This window comes from Convolutriloba macropyga, chromosome 11 (assembly GCF_964194025.1).
Source record: "Convolutriloba macropyga chromosome 11, txConMacr16.3, whole genome shotgun sequence".
NCBI lineage: Eukaryota > Metazoa > Xenacoelomorpha > Acoela > Convolutidae > Convolutriloba > Convolutriloba macropyga.
Window position 1 is genome coordinate 22,159,414 of NC_134478.1, and position 14,862 is coordinate 22,174,275.

The following is a 14,862-nucleotide window of genomic DNA, read 5'->3' on the forward strand; positions in this document are numbered from 1 at the left end:
CAGATTGCCGGAAAATAGCCGCCGTTGATTCCAATAAGCATGATTCGGATTGACAGAATAGAACATTTTGAAAAAAAAGATTTTTGTACAAAAACATTTTTTAAGTCCGATTTAATTTGATGGCATTTCGTAGTTGAACATAACGTACTTTTGTTTCTTAGAGAGAGGCTACAGGGGCTACTATCAATACCAATAAGCATTAGAGATGGTAACTAAGACTTATAGGAACGATGTTCAAATAGCGGGCATCTAAAATTGGGCTTTATGGGTTTATCCCGTTTCTATTTCTGACTTCAATTTTTTATACTGACTTTGTTCATTTTGAATTGCTTTGCTGAGCAACTGATGCTCAAAATCACTTTTAGCAGAATGAGAGAAGAGAGAAACTAGCCTAGAGAAGTCAAAAAGATTTCACGCAAAATGTTGAAAAAGCTGCAAAATGAGGTAAAGCGAAACATTTTTTTATTCGACGAAGTAAAAAAAAAAATAGGAGCGCTATAATAGCCGGCTGAGAAGATGAGGCGGCTATTAATTAGCTAAAGACCAGTGGCATTTAGTTTAGTAAAAAAAGCAAAAACATAATTAGCAAATATCGCGGACAAAAGGATCAACAAAATTGCTCTTTTGAACTTTGCGGCGTGAAAAAATTTAAAACAAAAAAGAAAAAGCGTCAGAGGACGAAATCAATGCAATATAGCTAAGTTCACCGTACAGCTTCGCAGCTATAGTAAAGAACTCGAAAAAGAAAATCAAGTTTCCACAAAAAATTCTCGCGATAACAAAAAAATTGCTGATTGTTTTCTCACTCGACTTTAAAAAGGGGAAAAAAGAATTTACCTCCCGAAAATAACCCGCTTTTTCGCTCCACTTTGTTTTGGCGTGAACAAAATCACGAGAACCCGACGAATTCAAAATCCGCGCGAACAGATTAACATAGCCAATGGCTCTGGAAGACCCGCATATAAGATCAAATTAGACATCAGCAGCTCTTATTTGATTTGATATGCGGGTCTTTTCCAGAGTCATGGGCCATGCTTATCTGCTTAAGCATTTTTATTTTGTCGAAATGTAGTCGTGATTTTGATCACGTCAAAACGGAAAGTGGAGCGAAAAAGCGGGCTGTTTTAGGGCGGGAAATATCTGAACTCCTTTTTTAAAGTAGAATGAGCAAACTCTGCTTGAATTTTGTTTTCGGGAGTATTTTTGAGTAGAAAAAGGCATTTATAGCTATGAAGCAATAGTCTGAGCGGTGATCTTGATTATTTTGTTCCGTCGTTTCACACGTTTTTTCGTTTTACATACTATCACGCCGCCAACTTCAAAAGAGCGAGATTCAGTTACATTCTAAAGCTATACTTAATTCAGTTTCTAAACTGCGGACTAATAAGCTTAATGCTAATATCAGCTATTAATCGCTCAATGAACTCAATAATCTATTGCACTATGACTTGATGACAGATAATAAAATACATAAATTCATTTAAGTCCTCAAACAATAGAAGCGCAAAGCTGCGAAATTTTCTTTAATCCAATTGGTATAATTAAAATCTTCACGCAACAATCAAAATTAATGTATTACGCCATAATGTCCAACTTTGAAGTTTCAAATTTCTCGTTTTTTTAATACACTTATCACAAAAATTAAGTTCTATACGATAAAACCGAAAATGAAATCTCAAATATCATTCGAGCAACAGGCGCGCAGCCGCACCCAAAAAATCTCTCGCACTCTATGAACAGCGTTATAAACAAACTTTTCGCTCTGCTCTTCAATTTTTCAGCAGTCTAATCACTAGAATTTCTCTTCCGGTCGCAAAGAGAGGCTGAAGGCGGCTATTAAAAATGAAAATGGAATGTTCTGAAAACTTCAGAGCCATTTTATTCGAAGCAAAATTTCACCAGTTGCCCTTGAATAAGTTTTCTGTGCTCAGCAGAAATCTATGTCCACTAAGGTTTGGAGGTATGACATGTAAAAGAACGAAGTTCCTTTATAATTTCTCTCCCCCACAGACATTTTCCTCCCCCCACGTACATTTCCGTTCACACAAATCCTTTCATTTCCTAATTTCAATTCCCCCAACCTACATCCATTGATGCGCTTTATATTTGTTGATTTTTGAAGAATTCAGAAGTGGTTGACATTCACTTTCAATGTTATTTATTGTAGGGGATTTCCCGTTTTGAACATAATTTGTGTGCCCATGGCGCGAATTGTAATGTATATATAGAGCTTGATTTGCTACCATGACCGCGGCTTTTAGAAAAACAAATATTGTTGAAAAGTTGTCTCCGTATGCAAGACTTACGCCGAAGAGCATAAACATTCATGGCGTATCCTAAGGTCAAAAACGGAGCTTGAAACTCGCTCGACTCAAACGAGGGAAATTTTTAATTTTATATAGGGGGAACTAAAACATTCAAAACTTTATCAATTTTCAGCTCTGGTTTTGATAACCACATATCTTTAATCAAAAACATCACAGTCACAAAAGATATAACTGATGTTTAATCTGTCCCTTGGATTAAGACTGAAGTGAGAGTTCTCCTGAGAAGGATGCTTGCGAGGGATCCCTGGTCACGAAAGATGGGCTAGCCTTAATTGCAGATTTGAATGTCTCATTTCGAAATCTGGATTTTAATAGGCGTCCAGGCATCCTTGGATCAATATAGTTAACGTTTAATTCCGCATTAGCTTTGAGAAAAGGCGTAGGTCCTCCTATAGGTTCAAATTTAGAGCAAAAAAAACACACTTTGGCTTAGGATTAGTTGCAAGTCCAGGTAGGTCCTTGCTAGAGTAAGGTTTATAGTAAAATGAAGTTATCCGGCCAGCAGTGTCAGTAGACAAACACATTAATCAAAAAATAATCACCACAGGTTCTTTCTGTCGCAATCGAAAAACAAATAGGCAACGGGACACACAACACTTATTAATGTAAGATTTAACAAAGTTCACTGATTAATAAAAAAGGTAACTCTTTAGAACTTCTGCTTAGTGAAACATCACATCTGTATCAAACATCACTGATTAGTGACAGTGACAAGCAAAAACACCGCAAACAAGCATTAAACAAATCGTTAGGTAAGCATAATAAGCAACAGCCTCATTATAATAGGTTGATTATAACAAAATTAAGAATAGGGCTGTTACAAGGAAACAGCCATAACAGTTCAGTGTAAACTTTGCAAACCAAAACAGTTTTTTAACACACAGACATTTTGATCCCCCCACGTACATCTCCGTCCTCACAAACCCTTTCATTCCCTGATTTCCATTTCCCCAACCTCCATTGATGCACTTTATATTTGTTGATTTTTGAAGAATTCAGAAGTGGTTGACATTCACTTTCAATGTTATTTATTGTAGGGGATTTCCCGTTTTGACCATAATTTGTGTGCCCATGGCGCGAATTGTAATGGATATATAGAGCTTGATTTGCTACCATGACCGCGGCTTTTAGAAAAACAAATATTGTTGAAAAGTTGTTGCGGTATGCAAGACTTACGCCGAAGAGCATAAACATTTATGGCGTATCCTAAGGTCAAAAACGGAGTTTGAAACTCGCTCGACTCAGACAGGGGAATTTATAATTTTATATAGGGAACTAAAACATTCAAAACTTTATCAATTTTCAGCTATGGTTTTGATAACCACATTTTTAATCAAAAACATCACAGTCACAAAAGATATAACTGATGTTTAATCTGTCCCTTGGATTAAGACTGAAGTGAGAGTTCTCCTGAGAAGGATGCTTGCGAGGGATCCCTGGTCACGAAAGATGGGCTAGCCTTAATTGCAGATTTGAATGTCTCATTTCGAAATCTGGATTTTAATAGGCGTCCAGGCATCCTTGGATCAATATAGTTAACGTTTAATTCCGCATTAGCTTTGAGAAAAGGCGTAGGTCCTCCTATAGGTTCAAATTTAGAGCACAAAAAACAAACTTTGGCTTAGGATTAGTTGCAAGTCCAGGTAGGTCCTTGCTAGAGTAAGGTTTATAGTAAAATGAAGTTAGCGGCCAGCAGTGTCAGTAGACAAACACATTAATCAAAAAATAATCACCACAGGTTCTTTCTGTCGCAATCGAAAAACAAATCGGCAACGGGACACACAACACTTATTAATGTAAGATTTAACAAAGTTCACTGATTAGTAAAAAAGGTAACTCTTTAGAACTTCTGCTTAGTGAAACATCACATCTGTATCAAACATCACTGATTAGTGACAGTGACAAGCAAAAACACCGCAAACAAGCATTAAACAAATCGTTAGGTAAGCATAATAAGCAACAGCCTCATTATAATAGGTTGATTATAACAAAATTAAAAATAGGGCTGTTACAAGCAAACAGCCATAACAGTTCAGTGTAAACTTTGTAAAACAAAACAGTTTTTTAACACACAGACATTTTGCTCCCCCCACGTACATTTCCGTCCCCACAAACCCTTTCATTTCCTGATTTCCATTCCCCCAACCTCCATTGATGCACTTTATATTTGTTGATTTTTGAAGAATTCAGAAGTGGTTGACATTCACTTTCAATGTTATTTATTGTAGGGGATTTCCCGTTTTGACCATAATTTGTGTGCCCATGGCGCGAATTGTAATGGATATATAGAGCTTGATTCGCAACCATGACCGCGGCTTTTAGAAAAACAAAGATTGTTGAAAAGTTGTTGCGGTATGCAAGACTTACGCCGAAGAGCATAAACATTTACGGCGTATCCTAAGGTCAAAAACGGAGCTTTAAACTTGCTCGACTCAAACGAGGGAAATTTTTAATTTTATATAGGGGGAACTAAAACACTCAAAACTTTATCAAATTTTCAGCTATGGTTTTGATAACCACATTTTTAATCAAAAACATCACAGTCACAAAAGATATAACTGATGTTTAATCTGTCCCTTGAATTGAGACTGAAGTGAGAGTTCTCCTGAGAAGGATGCTTGCGAGGGATCCCTGGTCACGAAAGATGGGCTAGCCTTAATAGCAGATTTGAATGTCTCATTTCGAAATCTGGATAAACGAAAGGCGCAGGAGTCCTATAGGTTCAAATTTAAAGCACCAAAAACACATACATTGACTTAGAATTAGTTGCAAGGCCTGGTAGGCCCTTGCTAGAGTAAAGTTTACAGTAAAATGAAGTTATCCGGCCAGCAGTGTCAGTAGACAAACACAAAAATCAAAAAATAGCCACCACAGGTTAGGGTTTTTTCTGTCGCAATCGAAAAACAAATAAGCAACCGGACACACATCACTTATTAATGTAAGATTTAACAAAGTTCACTGATTAGTAAAAGAAATTAACTCTATAGAACTTCTGCTTAGTGAAGCATCACATCTGTATCAAACATCACTGATTAGTGACAGCAACAATCAAAAACATAGCAAACAAGCATTAAACAAATCGATAGGTAAGCATAATAAGCAACAGCCTCATTATAAAAAGTTGATAACAAAATTAAGAATAGGGCTGTTACAAGGAAACTAACAGTTCAGTGTAAACTTTGTAAAACAAGACAGTTTTTTAACACACAGACATTTTGATCCCCCCACGTACATTTCCGTCCTCACAAACCCCTTCATTTCCTGATTTCCATTCCCCAAACCTCCATTGATGCACTTTACATTTGTTGATTTTTGAAGAATTCAGAAGTGGTTGACATTCACTTTCAATGTTATTTATTGTAGGGGATTTCCCGTTTTGACCATAATTTGTGTGCCCATGGCGCGAATTGTAATGTATATATAGAGCTTGATTTGCTACCATGACAGCGGCTTTTAGAAAAACAAACATTGTTGAAAAGTTGTCTCCGTATGCAAGACTTACGCCGAAGAGCATAAACATTTATGGCGTATCCTAAGGTCAAAAACGGAGCTTGAAACTCGCTCGACTCAGACAGGGGAATTTATAATTTTATATAGGGGGAACTATAACACTCAAAACTTTATCAAATTTTCAGCTATGGTTTTGATAACCACATTTTTAATCAAAAACATCACAGTCACAAAAGATATAACTGATGTTTAATCTGTCCCTTGAATTGATACTGAAGTGAGAGTTCTCCTGAGAAGGATGCTTGCGAGGGATCCCTGGTCACGAAGGATGGGCTAGCCTTAATTGCAGATTTGAATGTCTCATTTCGAAATCTGGATTTTAATAGGCGTCCAGGCATCCTTGGATCAATATAGTTAACGTTTAATTCCGCATTAGCTTTGAGAAAAGGCGTAGGTCCTCCTATAGGTTCAAATTTAGAGCACAAAAAACAAACTTTGGCTTAGGATTAGTTGCAAGTCCAGGTAGGTCCTTGCTAGAGTAAGGTTTATAGTAAAATGAAGTTAGCGGCCAGCAGTGTCAGTAGACAAACACATTAATCAAAAAATAATCACCACAGGTTCTTTCTGTCGCAATCGAAAAACAAATCGGCAACGGGACACACAACACTTATTAATGTAAGATTTAACAAAGTTCACTGATTAGTAAAAAAAAGGTAACTCTTTAGAACTTCTGCTTAGTGAAACATCACATCTGTATCAAACATCACTGATTAGTGACAGTGACAAGCAAAAACACCGCAAACAAGCATTAAACAAATCGTTAGGTAAGCATAATAAGCCACAGCCTCATTATAATAGGTTGATTATAACAAAATTAAAAATAGGGCTGTTACAAGGAAACAGCCATAACAGTTCAGTGTAAACTTTGTAAAACAAAACAGTTTTTTAACACAGACATTTTGCTCCCCCCACGTACATTTCCGTCCCCACAAACCCTTTCATTTCCTGATTTCCATTCTCCCAACCTCCATTGATGCACTTTATATTTGTTGATTTTTGAAGAATTCAGAAGTGCTTGACATTCACTTTCAATGTTATTTATCGTAGGGGATTTCCCGTTTTGACCATAATTTGTGTGCCCATGGCGCGAATTGTAATTTATCTATAGAGCTTGATTCGCAACCATGACCGCGGCTTTTAGAAAAACAAAGATTGTTGAAAAGTTGTTGCGGTATGCAAGACTTACGCCGAAGAGCATAAACATTTACGGCGTATCCTAAGGTCAAAAACGGAGCTTTAAACTTGCTCGACTCAAACGAGGGAAATTTTTAATTTTATATAGGGGGAACTAAAACACTCAAAACTTTATCAAATTTTCAGCTATGGTTTTGATAACCACATTTTTAATCAAAAACATCACAGTCACAAAAGATATAACTGATGTTTAATCTGTCCCTTGAATTGAGACTGAAGTGAGAGTTCTCCTGAGAAGGATGCTTGCGAGGGATCCCTGGTCACGAAAGATGGGCAAGCCTTAATCGCAGATTTGAATGTCTCATTTCGAAATCTGGATAAACGAAAGGCGTAGGAGTCCTATAGGTTCAAATTTAAAGCACCAAAAACACATACATTGACTTAGAATTAGTTGCAAGGCCTGGTAGGCCCTTGCTAGAGTAAGGTTTATGGTAAAATGAAGTTATCCGGCCCGCAGTTTTAGTAAACAAAAACATTAATCAAAAAATAGCCACCAAATGTTAGGTTTCTTACTGTCGCAATCGAAAAACAAATAAGCAACCGGACACAAATCACTTATTAAAGTAAGATTTAACAAAGTTCACTGATTAGTAAAAGAAATTAACTCTATAGAACTTCTGCTTAGTGAAGCATCACATCTGTATCAAACGTCACTGATTAGTGGCAGCGACAAGCAAAAACATAGCAAACAAGCATTAAACAAATCGATATGTAAGCACAATAAGCAACATCCTCATTATAATAGGTTGATCATAACAAAATTAAGAATAGGGCTGTTACAAGGAAACAGAGCCATAAAAGTTCAGTGCAAACTTTGTAAAACAAAAGTTTTTAAACACAGACATTTTGCTCTCCCCACGTACATTTCCGTCCTCACAAAGCCTTTCATTTCCTGATTTCAATTCCCCCAACCTACATCCATTCATGCGCTTTATATTTTGTGATTTTTGAAGAAGTCAGAAATGGTTGACATTCACTTTCAATAATATTATAGTAGGTGATTTCCCGTTTTGACCATAAACTGTATTGTGTGCCAATGGCGCGAACTGTAATGTATATATAGAGCTCGATTCGCTACCATGCGCGCGACTAAAACAAATACAAATATTGTTGAAAAGTTGTCTCGGTACGCAAGACTTACGCCGAAGAGCATAAACATTTATGGCGTATCCTAAGGTCAAAAACAGTGTTTGAAACTCGCTCGACTCAGACAGGGGAATTTATAATTTTATATAGGGGAACTAAAACATTCGAAAGTTTATCAAATTTTCAGCTCTGGTTTTGATAACCACATATTTTTAATCAAAAACATCACAGTCACAAAAGATATAACTGAAGTTTAATCTGTCCCTTGAATTGATACTGAAGTGAGAGTTCTCCTGAGAAGGATGCTTGCGAGGGATCCCTGGTCACGAAGGATGGGCTAGCCTTAATTGCAGATTTGAATGTCTCATTTCGAAATCTGGATTTTAAAAGGCGTCCAGGCATCCTTGGATCAATATAGTTAACGCTTAATTCCGCATTAGCTTTGAAAAAGGGCGTAGGTCCTCCTATAGGTTCAAATTTAGAGCACAAAAAACACACTTTGACTTAGGATTAGTTGCAAGTCCTGGTAGGTCCTTGCTAGTGTAAGGTTTATAGTAAAATGAAGTTATCCGGCCAGCAGTGTCAGTAGACAAACACATTAATTAAAAAAAAATAATCACCACAGGTTCTTTCTGTCGCAATCGAAAAACAAATAGGCAACGGGACACACAACACTTATTAATGTAAGATTTAACAAAGTTCACTGATTAGTAAAAAAAAAAGTTAACTCTTTAGAACTTCTGCTTAGTGAAACATCACATCTGTATCAAACATCACTGATTAGTGACAGTGACAAGCAAAAACACCGCAAACAAGCATTAAACAAATCGTTAGGTAAGCACAAAAAGCAACAGCCTCATTATAATAGGTTGATTAGCACAAAATTAAGAAGTGGGCTGTTACAAAGAAACAGAGCAGTAACAGTGAGGTATAAACTTTGTAATACAAGACAGTCTTCTAACACAGTCAACATTCCAAACAAGTCCAAAGCTTCCTTAACAGCAACGAACAACCTCAAGCAAAAACTTCAGCTGAAGGTGCTAGAGTGGAACGCAGTAGACTTCTTCGACCAACGAAGCTATAAAAACCAAGGTCTAAGCATACTACGCAAAACTTACGAACTTTTGCGGTCACAGAAAGATCACTTGGACAGAAGTTGCAGTGAACTCATGAAGCAAGAGCTAATAAGTAAAAAGTTGACAACAATTGCTAATGAAACTGCGCGAACGAAACACAATCATGCTGAAATGTAAACAGAGCAAAAGCATATAGAACGGACACAGGTGACACTGAATCGGCTCTTAAGACATCAGCAGCTCCCTTCCCTAACCTACAGAGGAGACAATACCCCCTTAAGCAATAGAGCAATGAAATCTGTCTGCAAGCCGCAACAGTCAGGAGACTATCACTGCTGTCTCATCCGACTCGGAAATCCCTGACAATTCCCAAACCCTTCTGAACATTAAAGCGCTTTATACTTGTTGAATTTATTAAGAATGCAGAAGTGGTTGACATTCGCTTTCAAAATTATTTATAGCAATGGATTTTCCGTTTTCACCATAATTTGTGTGCCCAGGGCGCGAAGTGTAAAGTATATAAAGAGCTTGATTTTCTAAGTTGTCTCATGTTGAAAAGTTGTCTCGGAATGCAAGTCTTAGAGAAATTTTAGCCGAAGAGCATAAACATGACACTTGGAAACTAACAAAGCTCTGAGAGAGAGAGAGAGAGAGAGAGAGAGAGAGAGAGAGAGAGAGAGAGAGAGAGAGAGAGAGAGCAGAAAGACTTAATGCTCTTGGGCATCATCAATTTTCTGATCACGAGATTTTAATTATTCAGATGAAGAATTGACAGATCAAAAAATGGCAGGGTAAGCCCACCAGGACCTCAAAAATTTGCTACCAACGTTGTTAAAGGGATATTAAATCAAAATATTAAGTTCTTTGACCCCGAAACTGTTTTATCAAACTTATACGCCGCAAAGATTTTCTATTCCCATTCAACACTTCACAAAAGCAAGTTAAAATCATTGATAGAAAATATAGTGGAGAACCATTGAGACTTAATGGAGCACCATGTAAACATCTATAAAATTTTTCGAGCACAGAAAGTACGCTTAATGTACGCACTGTTATCGTAGGCTCTTGGAACTTTCACTACGCCATAACATAACCGAATAACGTCGACCGAATTGCTCTCAAATGACCGGCGAGCGGTTGGCTTCGTCAGAAGCTAGGCACGGTTTAAGGAGGCTAGCTTCAGCTTAATTGAAGGGGTGTAAGTGAGCGCAGCGGGGAGGGGTCACCGGGAGCTGATGGGGTGAGAACAGTGGGGGGGGGGGGGGGAGAGTCAATCTCTAAGAACCGCCCTTCGAACCAGAAGTATAAGTCCACAAAACAGATTCTGTGAATCGCATACTTGAAGACTAGTGAGCTGAAAGGCTCCAAGAGCACTTAATACCCGCTTCTACCTGTTGATCTCGTTTTTGAGGACGAAATGTCAAATTCGTCAGATAAAAAATTGTTCAAGCGAAAAATCGCCCAAAAAAGACTGACAGGACTAATAAAATTGCTGCAAACTTCGTTTGAGAGCAATTAATAAGTGACATGGAAACAATAGAATCGGCAGAATAAAAAACAACAATGATTTTCTAATACAAATAGTGCCAAAGTCGTTAAAACGTTAGACGCGGATTGAAGCCGTCAATTAGATGCAATTAGGCTTTATCAGAGAGCTAATGAGACCTGTAACTGACAGCACTAATAGAAAAGACATTAAGTGATAGAACAACAAAGAGAACTTCAAAAACGTGCAAAACTATTAATTGAAACTGTTAAATAGCTTCAATTATGCCTCTTTAGAGTGTCATTGAGAACAGTCATTAATGAGAATAATAGACATGACTACCAAAAGAACCACAAAAACAGCTGGCAGATTGCCTGCAAATAGCAGCAATAGCTTCGTAGATCTGCAGTCTATATAAAAACAGTAAAAAACCGACCAAAAATTAGTCTTTTCATTGAAGGCTGAGATGTTGAATTTTGAATAAGGATCTTTTTTGCATAAGTTATAGCTAACTCCATTAGCTGCTATTAAATAGCCTTCAATTAGAGTGACACACACTCAATTGACCTTGTCTCTTTGAATTAGAGTAAAGAATACTCAATTTCGGAGTGAGGATGCCATTTTCGGTCAACAGTGGAGGGGTCTTCAACCTCTAAGAACCGCCTTTCACACCATAAGTTTAAGTCTGCAAAACAGTTTGAGCTGAAACAGAGCTGAAAGGCTCTAAGAGTACTTAATGCCCACTATGCGCTACCTGTTTATCCCGTTTTTGAGGACGAAAAGTCAAATGCGTCAGACAGAAAATTGTTCAAGCGAAAAATCGCATACAAAAGACCGACAGGACTAATATAATTGCTACAAACTTCGTTTGAGAGCAATTAATAAATGCAGTACCTTTTTTGCAAATGTACCAGAATTCTTACTTCTCCCGTGGAATTTTTTTTATTAGTTTGCTTCCACAAACTAATGCCCGTTTTTGCGCTGTCTTTTCTGAATTTCCGATGATCACTCGACTCGAATTGGCCTTTTCATGTTACTAAGAATACTGCTCCAAAATGGTAGCAATCAGAGACGAAAGACTTACTTCGAAGGCAACAGATTGTCGTGACTTGACGGCATTCGTGGGCACCAATTGAGCACTGGCAACTACAGCACCGGGGTTCGGCTGCTTAAGACAGTGATCGAGTGACGCAGGCTTGCACATGAGTTTATCAGTGGAATCTTCTGGTCTGTCAAGAAGCAGTCCCATCTCAGAGAGGTGTTGGAACGAAGACCACAGGAAAGGATTCAGAGCGAGACTTTTCTTGTAGAACTCCTTTGCTTGTTGGTATCTGCATGAAAGTCTACAACACAAAAGCATAGCATGGTGGATTTAGGACGCGTGGATGAAGGTGTATACATTAAAATAAATGACAAAATTTAATTTATATTTCAAAAAGTTATAACATAGCCTACAGACTGCCGGAATAAAATAGCAGCGAAATAGACTTGCATGCCGAATAATACAGATAGAAAGAAACAGATACAGGAACGAGTTGAAAAAGTTGTCAACGCCGCTTGAAAAACAGTTTAAAAGATTCTGCGATAAATTATTATTGCTTGATAAATTCACTCCCGAAACCCTTTTATTAGGAATCTTTATTACAGGTATTCAGAAAATTTCAACTTTGCTCGTGTACAAATGTAAAACGAAACATGAGGTCAGCTGAAGAAACAAAAACATCCGGAATCTTACTTACAAGAAAACTATGATAACTCTTTTTAGTTTGCTTATACCTTTTTCGATCTTTTTAGAGGCGGCAATGCAGGTGCTAGTGCCAAATGCTATATTGTACGAAGACAGAGTTATCGTTACAATTTCCTTTCTAACAAAGGCTTTTAATTGCAAGGTTTTGCTAAGTGCTATTCGGAGCGCGGGTCCGGTAAAAACGCTCTTTTTCTGCTACAAGTTCTTTATTCAAGTATTCTGGTAAGCAACTGAACTGTAGTGAGCAAAATAGTCTGAGTGAATTTCAAGATAATAAATGCGTGCTGTAAAATTTTACAAAAGTCTTTTTCAATCAATCAAAATTCAGCATCGTCATTACGGCTCTTTAGAAAAAGCGGAGGCGATGGGTTTCGAACCTTTAATCTTATGATTATAAAGAGGGTTGCCTAGTGTGCTGTGCCAAGTGGGTCTTGATTAGTGGTGTTGTCAAAGTCAGGGGATTTACTCAGCTAATTAAGTATAAATGGAAAGCAACATCAATAGTGGTTTGTTCTAAGTTTTATTGAGTATTCCAGGTCAAAATGCTGAAAGTTTACTTTCTGTTTGCTCTTATCAGTCCTCTTGTTTTCTCATCTGATGTATGCGAAGAAATTGAGCTGGGGAACGTGACTGCTGTATGTTGTGAAAAGAAAACTACATTCTGCGTTGGCCAAGTTGATGTGAGTTTCGTGCCATATCGGAGCCGTATTTGTGCAGTTGGTGACGGTGGGATCAAAGATTTTTGTTCTCGATTTTGCCCAAAATTTCGCAACGATGTTCGTGTTGGTCGTGACAGGCATAGTACGCATGCAATAGAAAAACAAAGGCTTGTAGATTTGTGTAAACAAAAAAAAACAGAATAGAGAAAAAAATTTTCTGATGACAAGACAAAATGAATATTTAAATTTAGTGCCTCCTGACCGCCCGTAATTCTCCTGAGGTGAGGCATGAGGGAACTTCTTTGTGGGATACGGGCTGTCTTCAGCAGTATGTCCAGGTTCGTCGCCTCGCCCTGGAAAACGTAAGTCATTTGCACATTTGCACGTAAGTGCGGGTTCCGGGATTCCCATTTTGATTAGCAGGGCGAGCCTCACGTCGAATGAGAAGAGCTGTAGGGGGTCACGCTGGTAATTCATTTGAGTTGACTTGCTGCTTTTTTCTCTGCTGATAAATTTGAGACTGAATTTATAAAGTGATGAATGTTTTCTATTTTTGTTGAGTAAGGTTAGAGTGGTAGGCCGTTAATTAGATTTTCATCAGTGTGACAGTTGTTTGATAATCTCTTCCGGGTTTATTTGCATTTTTCCAAGGGAGATTAATGTAGTAGTGATCTGTCAAGTGTGACAGCTCCATTTGCTCCACGGTGTAAGGGGAGTGAAGTAATGAAGTAATTCCCTCGGCATCGCAGTAAATGACAGTCACTAATGGAGTTTTCGAAGTAATTCCCTCGGCGTGGCAGTAAATGACAGTCATTAATCGACTGTTCTATTGATAAAGTTACTCAGAAAACGTTTAAGGCGAAGAGATCAAACTTTAATAGCGGCGTTATTCTTCGACGGTTGGATTTTTTATCGAACCTTTGCAAAAACGAACAACAATTGCAATAACGAAGAGGCGGGATATTCTATTTTATCGAAGTATGGACAATAAAAAGTTCGCTAATTACTAATAAAAATTTAGGGTTTGATAGGCTAGCATTAATATTTTTTGTAATTAATTTATTTTAAGCAGAATTATCGTGTTTAGAACGACATCAGGCAGACAAAATCTAATCAAATTAAACGAATTCAAACATCAGTACAACGATCGGAAAAAAATAATAAGTCTCGGATGGAAAGAAGTGGAGACAGTCGATGGGCGGGGTATTAATAGTTGGAACTCCGTAAAGAATATGTTAACTATAGAAGGTAAATGGTGACTGGTTGGTGAGAAGGGTTGGCCGAAGGTAACATTAGCAATAAATAATGAAGAAATTGTTGGATTACAAGAATGTTTAATAGAAGGGTTCCGGGGCTGTAAAGATCAGGGTGATGTGTATAGTTATATTAAGAAATTAAAGTAGGGGAATGGTCATAGCAGGTTGTATCAAGAAGTTGGGTCGTGTAATTCAATAGGTTGGACGTTTTGTGTGGATGGTTTGATGAGTGGTGTTTTGCCTGATGGTTTTACTGGTGTAAGAAGAGATGCAATGGTACAATGTAATGGGTGGTGGACGGCGGCACATGTTGAAATTGGGGGGAATAATAGTGTTTCGAAAACGCCGCGTGGGGAAAAATTGTTTCTGATTTGTGGAAGTTATCAGACATCAAGGGATTTTAATAATGTTATGGGTACTCCGCAAAATTTTAAGGATTTAATTGCGAGGGGTCCTTCTGCAAGTGGTTTGGGAAAGGATGTCTGGTTTTTCATTCCGACGAAAGAATGTTTCGTGCCAGC

The 14,862-nt window shown here is 37.7% G+C and overlaps 1 protein-coding gene across 2 annotated transcripts in view; it reads right to left on the bottom strand.

The window, feature by feature from the left end:
• LOC142349520 (cell division cycle protein 27 homolog) overlaps positions 1-14,862 on the bottom strand; it is a 167,297-nt gene that overhangs the window by 104,340 nt on the left and 48,095 nt on the right. For both annotated transcript variants that reach the window (XM_075401138.1, XM_075401137.1), the window contains exon 5: positions 11,764-12,022. In XM_075401138.1, coding sequence (XP_075257253.1) covers positions 11,764-12,022 — 259 coding nt within the window. The remainder of the gene's footprint in view (positions 1-11,763; positions 12,023-14,862) is intronic.